This window comes from Antrostomus carolinensis, unplaced genomic scaffold (assembly GCF_000700745.2).
Source record: "Antrostomus carolinensis isolate BGI_N321 unplaced genomic scaffold, ASM70074v2 scaffold56180, whole genome shotgun sequence".
Lineage (NCBI taxonomy): Eukaryota > Metazoa > Chordata > Aves > Caprimulgiformes > Caprimulgidae > Antrostomus > Antrostomus carolinensis.
Genome location: NW_010288810.1, coordinates 1 through 7,427, shown reverse-complemented (window position 1 = coordinate 7,427; position 7,427 = coordinate 1). Strand labels below are relative to the sequence as shown.

Genomic DNA, 7,427 nt, shown 5'->3' with positions numbered 1-7,427 from the left:
CTCTCCCGGTCTCTCTCCGCAGCGCATGACGGACAAGTGCTTTCGGAAGTGCATCGGGAAACCCGGCGGAGCGCTGGACAACTCGGAGCAGGTGAGCGCGGTCGGGGAGAAGCGGGGACCCGCGGGCCGCCCCCCGGGGTGACCGCTGATTGCTCTCTGTCCCGCAGAAGTGCATCGCCATGTGCATGGACCGGTACATGGACTCCTGGAACACGGTTTCCCGAGCCTACAACTCTCGGCTGCAGCGGGAGCGAGCGAACATGTGAAGCGCCCGGCTCCTGGAGCTGGGAGGGACCATGTGGGGAAGGGACGAGCGGCCAGTCCAGGTGGCTGGGGGTAAAATCCTGCTGCCTTTCCAGCCCCTGCCATGGCTGAGCAATAAACCCTCCCTGAACCTTTTGCATCCATTGGCTTTTATTAGCACCAGCCCCAGGAACGAGTGAATTTTCCAGCCTTGAGAACCACCGTGAGCTGCTTGGTTTGCCTCATGCCCTTCCCAACGGTCCAGACTGGCCAAGGTGTATAGCAGCTGGTAATTCCCTGCTGAAAGGGCTGCATGAGGCAAGGAGCCTTCTGTGGAAAAGGGGAACCAGGCCAGCAACACAGTGCCCTTACCCAGGAAGCAAGCATGGACCCAGCCATCAGGTAGTTACCCAGTCCCTTCTCATCAGTGGAAAAGCTGCTGTAAGATGCTCCCCACGCCACACTTGGCTCTTCCTTCCCTTGTGTTGTGTAGCTGTGTGTGGGGCTCGCAGGCTTTGACTCAGCTCAAGCAGTATGTTGGGGAGCAGGGGTGCTCTTACTAGGTTTGCAGCACAGCCTTGCAAATAGTTGTAGAAGCACAACTGGGGATGAAGAGGGTTGGGAAGTACTTAAGTTGATTTCTTTATAAAATAAAATGCGCTGTGTGGCTCTGTGATATTCTGTAACTTCTGGTTTGGCTCTGGCACAGACGTTCCATCTTGAATCCTACCTTCTAGGCATCATTTTTTTGAGGGAGGAGCACTTCTACAACAGAGGCCTTGGCTCTGCTTTGGGGCTGAGCTCTGTTTTGTTCTCGGCTTATACACCTCTCCTGGAAAGGTCAGTTTGTGCTGTGTGGTCAGCGAAGGGCACAGCAGCTGGAAGAGGAGAGTTGGAGATTAAAAGTGCCCGTGCCCCTGTAGTGAGATTTTTGAAATCCCTTCTTTTGAAACTCTTCTGTATTTTACAAAATGCTTCACTGCTGGGGCAAGGAGACAAGACTGGAAGGATGACGTCTCCTTAGCTGCTAGGACATTCAAAGGGATGTGGGAGAACCTGATTTTGTTTAATATCCCAAAGTGGTGGCTTCTAAGAAAGGACTAAAGTGTTCTCATAGAAGATAAAACTATTAGGAGATAACTGGATATTTGGACTCTTTGAAACTGAACTGGAGTTTCCCATCCAGACTGGGCAGTGACTACTTGAAAATAAAGTGCTTTCCAGCCATGTTTGCTAAAGGGCCTTTTTACTTTTCTTTATGGCTGTATGAATTTTGTCGTACTGGCTGTGCAGCTGATGGGAGCATCCCACAAATGTTCCAGACATGGATCCAAGTCCCCTTTGAGCTGAGCCAAGCCAGGACTCCCACCTTGAGCTGGGAAAGTGGTGGATCTCACTGCCAGCTGGACTGGGAAAGAAGAAAACTCTTCCTACAACCAAACACAGAGCTTAAGTGCCAAGGACTAGGAAAGGGTTTGGGGGACGTAGCTGCTGTTCAGCTTTGGTGGTCAAATCCATGAGGAGGTGTCCAAGTCTGTGTGAGACTTGACACGTGAGCTCTGCAGCAGTTTTTTCTTGTGAACAAAGGTGTCTGCGTGCCTTGTGCTGACCTGTGGGACCTGACTTCTCATGGAGGGAGTTGCATCCTTAGGCCGCTGTCTCAGCACTTTGAATTTTTCCCACCTGGCTTAACCAGAACAGTGGTCTGTGTGGCTGTGCCTTCATCTTTGTAAATTTTATCACCTGTTCCTTTAGGCAAAGGGAGCTGGGGGTGTGGAGGGTGTGAGAAGCCTCTCCTGAGGCTCCAATACAGATGAGGACCTGTGCAGTCTTAAGTCCAAATACCAGAATTGCCTGGGTTGGAAAAGCCCTTTAAGCTCATCAAGTCCAACCATGAACCCAACACTGACAAGTCCCCGACTAACCCATGTCCCTCAGCACTGTGTCTACACGACTCTTCAATCCCTCCAGGGATGGGGACTCCACCACTGCCCTGGGCAACCCCTTCCAATGCCTCAGAACCCTTTCAGCAAAGAAATTCTTCCTCACATCCCATCTCAACTGCCCTGGGCACAACTTGAGGCCATTTCCTCTTGTCCTGTCCCTTGGTCCTTGGTTGAACAGACCCACCCCCACCTCTCTCCACCCTCCTTTCAGGGGCTTGGACAGAGCCACAAAGTCTCCCCTCAGCCTCCTTTTCTCCAGGAAAATGTTTTGGTCCTACCTTCTCTTAGGATCAAATGATGAGCCAGGGGATCATCACCGAGCTTACCAGTACCATTGAGTGGGAACAGTAGCACACCCTTTCCAAAAGCCATTGCCCAACGTGAGGGCTCCATCAAGGCAGAGAGGTCTGAGGCTTCTGCAAGGGCGTAACTCTGGGCTGGGGTAGAAGTTCACTTGTCTCTTGGCTTGGCTTTGGGATTATGGCTCATAGACAGAGGTTAGACAAAGTACGTGAATCTCTGGCAGATGCTTTTGGCACCTCTCCAACTAGAAAGGCAACGTTATAATGCATAGGATGTTTGGCCAGGTCTTAAGATGGGAGAGGCCTCATTTATTTATAGAAAATGTCTAGAATTGTACATTTCTATGCAAAGCAGTTATCAAATGCCCTGGTGCAGTCGCAACTGCAGTGGTTCACATGACACTGGCATTTGCTTAATACCTGCAGATCATCCTCACCCCTTTGCAGCATCCAAAAAAAAATGTACAATAGCTGAGGGGTTGGTGCATCCTCTGGCAGTTGCTCTTCTCATTCGTCGCCTTCCCTGAGTGGTGAAATGCAGCTTCAGAGCTTGAGGTTCTGCATGATCCAGCCCTGGACAGCTGTGACTTTGGTGTAGACACCAGGGAAATATGGCCTGGCACAGCCATAGCCCCAGCTTGTGATTCCTGCTAGAAACCACTTCCCTGAGGGTTCTTTACACGCCAGAGGCCCACCTGCATCGCCCTGCAGAGAGAGGAAAAGGGTTCTGCATCAAACCTAAGGCAGCCCGGTCCTCTCAGCTGTGAGATGTTCGTTCTCTCTGGGACACAGGAGCGTTTGCTGTCCTGTTCCCCACCTCCCCAGGAGCCTGCTTCCAAGCTGGAGCGCTGCTCCCTGATGTCCTTGCATGCACAAGCTGAGGTTGGGGCTCTGGGACATGGAAGAGCATGTTTGGAGGCACAACAGGGTCATGAAAGGGGGTCTGTGGTCACCCTGTGGTGTCTTGGTTGGCATTACCTCTGTGTGGTCCCCTGACCTGTCACAGGCTGGTGGGGAAGCAGAACGAGGTGTCTGCAGGATGGACTGGGCTAATGGCAATGGCCAGTGGAGATGGATGGACAGACAGCTGAGCTGGGGAGGCAGGGCAAGGTCCTCCTGAGAGAATATGGCCCAGGGACTTGGCACAAGGTGGCTCTGTCCCAGCTGCAGCGTTTGCTGCTCTCGCACTCACTGAACAACTGTCGACGGTGCCCTGCGGGAAACCGGCACACACCATCCTGCTGCTGATCTGCACGGGGTAGAACTTCTTGCAGGCCTGGTCGCTGATCATGTTCACTGCTGCTTTCTGCAGGTGCTTTGACATGAGACCTGAGGAGACAAATATCACTGGGGTAGCTTGGTGCAGAGCACCTGAGAAGCAGCAGCACCTGTAGGAACGGAGTCTCTGTGGCCTCGCTTGCCAAAGGGAGAGTGGGACAGTGAGTCAGGCCTGGTTCCTCCCAGCAGAGCAAGCACAGGAAGGTCCCTTTGGTGTGTGGTTTGTCAGGCACCTTGGCTGACACGTGAAATGGTATCAGGGTGGTCTTTGTACTGCAGGAGCAGAGCTGGAGCAGCTGCTAGAGATGGGGAACACAGTGGCTGGCATGTAGAAAGCCTGGGAAGGCTGCAAGAGGGCAGGTGTCCCCTGCAGGGTCCAGCCTGGCATGGGGAGTGGGAATTGCAGGTGTTTGGGCTTGCAGGGTAGGTGGCACTTAGCCTGGCCATCGTGGGTGTGAGGGAGCCCTCTCAGCCAGTACCTCCTTCCTTCGTGGAGCCCCAGCCTGTGATGAAGCATCTGGCTCCTTCATGGAAGATGTGTGAATTGTCTGGGAGACATATAGGTTTGATGGTGTTGCTGAACTTGACGGGTGTGTTCAGCTCGAGCAGTGCCACGTCGTAGTCCAGGCTGTAGACGTTGTAAAAAGGGTGCTTGTAGATACGGAATATTTTCTCCATTTTGCCATCCATGCCATTCAGGAAGGGTGTTCCTAGAAATGCCACCCACATTTTGGGGTCACTGTAACTGCGGAAAGACAGCAAATCTGGCTGTTAGGACACGGTCTCACAAGGAGGGCTGTTCCTCCACTCGTGGGGCTGGGATGCACTATGGCCACACCTTGTGAGGCCAAGACCTCTGTCTCCATCATGCCATGGACATACCCAGGCTTTGCCCCGCTCTTTCCTTTCCACACTTACCTGGAGGGCACATCTCTAACAGGGGGGCTGTGCTTCCAGTGGGGCACAGCCCCCCAGCCGTGGGGCTGGACTGCGAGGGAGGGGAAGGGCAGGTGGGCTGCCAGGAGCGAGGCCAAGAGCCCATCTCAGACTTACATATCAAAGCAGTGAGCTGCGGAGAGCAGCCAGCGGTCGGCGATGAGGACAGCCCCGCACTTGTGCTCCTTCCGCCGAAGCCAGAGACTGACTTGCCAAGGCCACTCTCCTCGAGCCGCGGTGCTGCCACCCACTATCTTGCTGAAGGCCAGGGCGGTTGTTAAGCCACAGTCTGGGACAGAAGAAGAGGAACCGTGGTTTTAAGTAACCCTAAGTGAAAGGGCTACAGAGATGATGAAGGGGCTGGAGCATCTTTCTGATGAGGAAAGACTGAGAGCTGGGGCTGTTGAGTCTGGAAAAGACTGAGAGGGGACTTTATCAATATCTAAAGTCAAGAGGATGGGGCCAGACTCTTCACTGGTGGCCAGTGATAGGACAAGGGGCAACAGGCACAAGCTGGAACACAGGAGGTTCTGCTTAAAGATGAGGAAAAACTTTACTGTGAGGGTGATGGAGCCCTGGGACAGGCTGGCCAGAGGGGGGGTGGCTCTGGAGATGTTCAAAACCGACCCAGATGTGATTCTGTGCAACCTGCTGTAGGGAACCTGCTTTGGCAGGGGGGTTGGACTGGATGATCTCCTGAGCTCCCTTCCAACCCCCACCATGCTGTGATTCTGTGGAAGGGATATCTGCCCTCCTTCCATAGCCGTGGGCCATGGGGCAGCCTTCTGGGGTGACAAGACACAGGGCAGTAGGATGTGAAGAATTTCATTCCCTATCTGAGGCAAGGCTGGGCAGACATGGTATGGTTTGGGAACTTGTACTTGTTCTCACAGATGACACCTTCCAGGAATGTGGTATGTGAGGTGGGGACATTTGGATGGACTGGCTGAGCTGTCACACAGCAAGGAATATGCAGTCCAAGGGGCAGCCTTGGGGATGACAAGACATCTTCTGGGCTGCCACCTTGTGCAGAGCTGTCTTGCCAGCTGGTACTAGCAGGGTGACTGGCCAGGAGGCCTCTGTGCTGGGAAATGGGTTCTGATGTTTACAGCACAGGAGAGGAGGCCACATTCCCTGGCAGAAAATTTGAACCTTTCTCAATCCAGCTTTCTCTTATTACAGGCTCTGGCAGAAAAAGTAGGACTTGGACCACAAGAAGCTGGCCCAGGCACCCATTGTACAATGTGGGGCCCAAGAGAGCCCACGTGAAGTGGGTGGGTTGCACTGGGGAGTCTGGGTGATGTAGAAGAAGGCTGGGCAGCAGCTGCAGGCTGCAGAGCAGAACTCACCACAGTTGCGCTCGTCGAAGCCGTTGCTGCAGTCAACAACACCATCGCATTCGGGATTTTCTTTTCCAATACAGACGTTGCTGGAACACTTGAAGGTGAGGCTGGTACAAGGCACCACTGGAAGGCAATAACCCATGGCCTGCTCAGTGCCCTCTGTGCTGGGGCTGGAGGCCTCCTACCAACATGGCAATGTCATCAGTTTTACCTGGGGTCCGGGTGGGCTTGGCAGGCTCAGTGGTTTTCAGAGCTGTGGAGTTTTCTTTCATGGTTGTGGTAATTTTCATCCCGAGGGTGGTTCTGTTGATTGGACTTTCAGCTGTTGTGCTGGGCTGGTGGGTGAGGATGGCTGCAGTAGAAGTTCTAGTGAGGACTGAACTGGAAGGCGTGCCTGTGCCAGGACTGGGCAACTGGGAGATGGTATCCTGGATCCAGTCTTTGAGTTTGGTAATTCTGGAGTACACACCAGGTTTCATAGCCTGGGCACAACCAATTCCCCAGCTCACGATGCCAGCAAGATAAAACACTCCTGGGGTCACCTCACAGGCCAAGGGTCCACCTGAATCTCCCTGAGGAAGAAGCAAGGCAATGGCTGCTCAACCCAATCTCCCCAAGACAGGTCTACATGGAGCTGCCCCTCAGCCACACTGGGAGGACTTAGGTAGCCCCACGCTCTTCTTTCTCCAGCCCTGTGGGGCTGTCTGCTGCCACGCAGTGTGTGTGCAAGACATGAGTGTGCAGAGACTGAAAGTAGGGTCAACGGCTCAACGTGGCTGCACAGATACAAGTGGCATTTGCCATGGAAGTTAACAGGTTCTTTCTACACGTGAAGGACAGCCACCAACACCTCCCACTGTCTTGCTGCCGCAAGAGACCTGCTCCATCCAGGACTCCAGTCTGGCCAGATAGAGCAGTGGGATGTTGGTTTAAGTCATGTTCAACTTGATGGAGCTTTATTTACTTTTCTAAAGCTCCAAGGCAGTGGGCTGGGTTTATTGAGTTAAGGTACCTGTGGGTTCCAGCCTGGCCACAGCAGCTCGGTAAATATTTGCCAAGGATGTGCTGAGGCTGAGTTAGCCCAGCTTTCTGGAACAATCCACAAGGGAGTAGAGAAATCCCAGACTCTTACCTGGCATGAGTCTATTTTCCCCTCCAGGAAGCCAGCACAGATCATTTGGTCAGTGAGGGAGAAGTTGTAGAGGAAGTCGCAGGTGTTCTGGTCTATGATGCTTACAGAGGCCTTCTGCAGGATCTCAGGCTTGGTGACTGCATGAAAACCACGGGGTTAGCAAGTGCAGCAGAGGGAAGTGGGAACTAACGGCTTTTCACACAATCCCAGAATCATCTCGACTGGAAAAGCCCTTTAAGATCATCAA

At 53.3% G+C, this 7,427-nt stretch overlaps 2 protein-coding genes across 2 annotated transcripts; one reads left to right on the top strand and one right to left on the bottom strand.

Moving 5' to 3' along the window:
- Positions 1 to 13: 13 nt before the first annotated feature.
- Positions 14 to 266, top strand: TIMM13 (translocase of inner mitochondrial membrane 13; the record flags this gene model as incomplete). The annotated part of the gene is made up of 2 exons (XM_010167571.1): positions 14 to 91; positions 168 to 266. Coding segments are annotated over 2 exons (177 nt in total), but the record flags the coding sequence as incomplete, so codon positions are not given.
- Positions 267 to 2,783: 2,517 nt separating this feature from the next.
- Positions 2,784 to 7,317, bottom strand: LOC104524621 (transmembrane protease serine 9; the record flags this gene model as incomplete). The annotated part of the gene is made up of 7 exons (XM_010167560.1): positions 2,784 to 3,196; positions 3,684 to 3,820; positions 4,249 to 4,514; positions 4,823 to 4,994; positions 6,055 to 6,171; positions 6,260 to 6,620; positions 7,181 to 7,317. Coding segments are annotated over 7 exons (1,352 nt in total), but the record flags the coding sequence as incomplete, so codon positions are not given.
- Between the last annotated feature and the right edge of the window lie 110 nt (positions 7,318 to 7,427).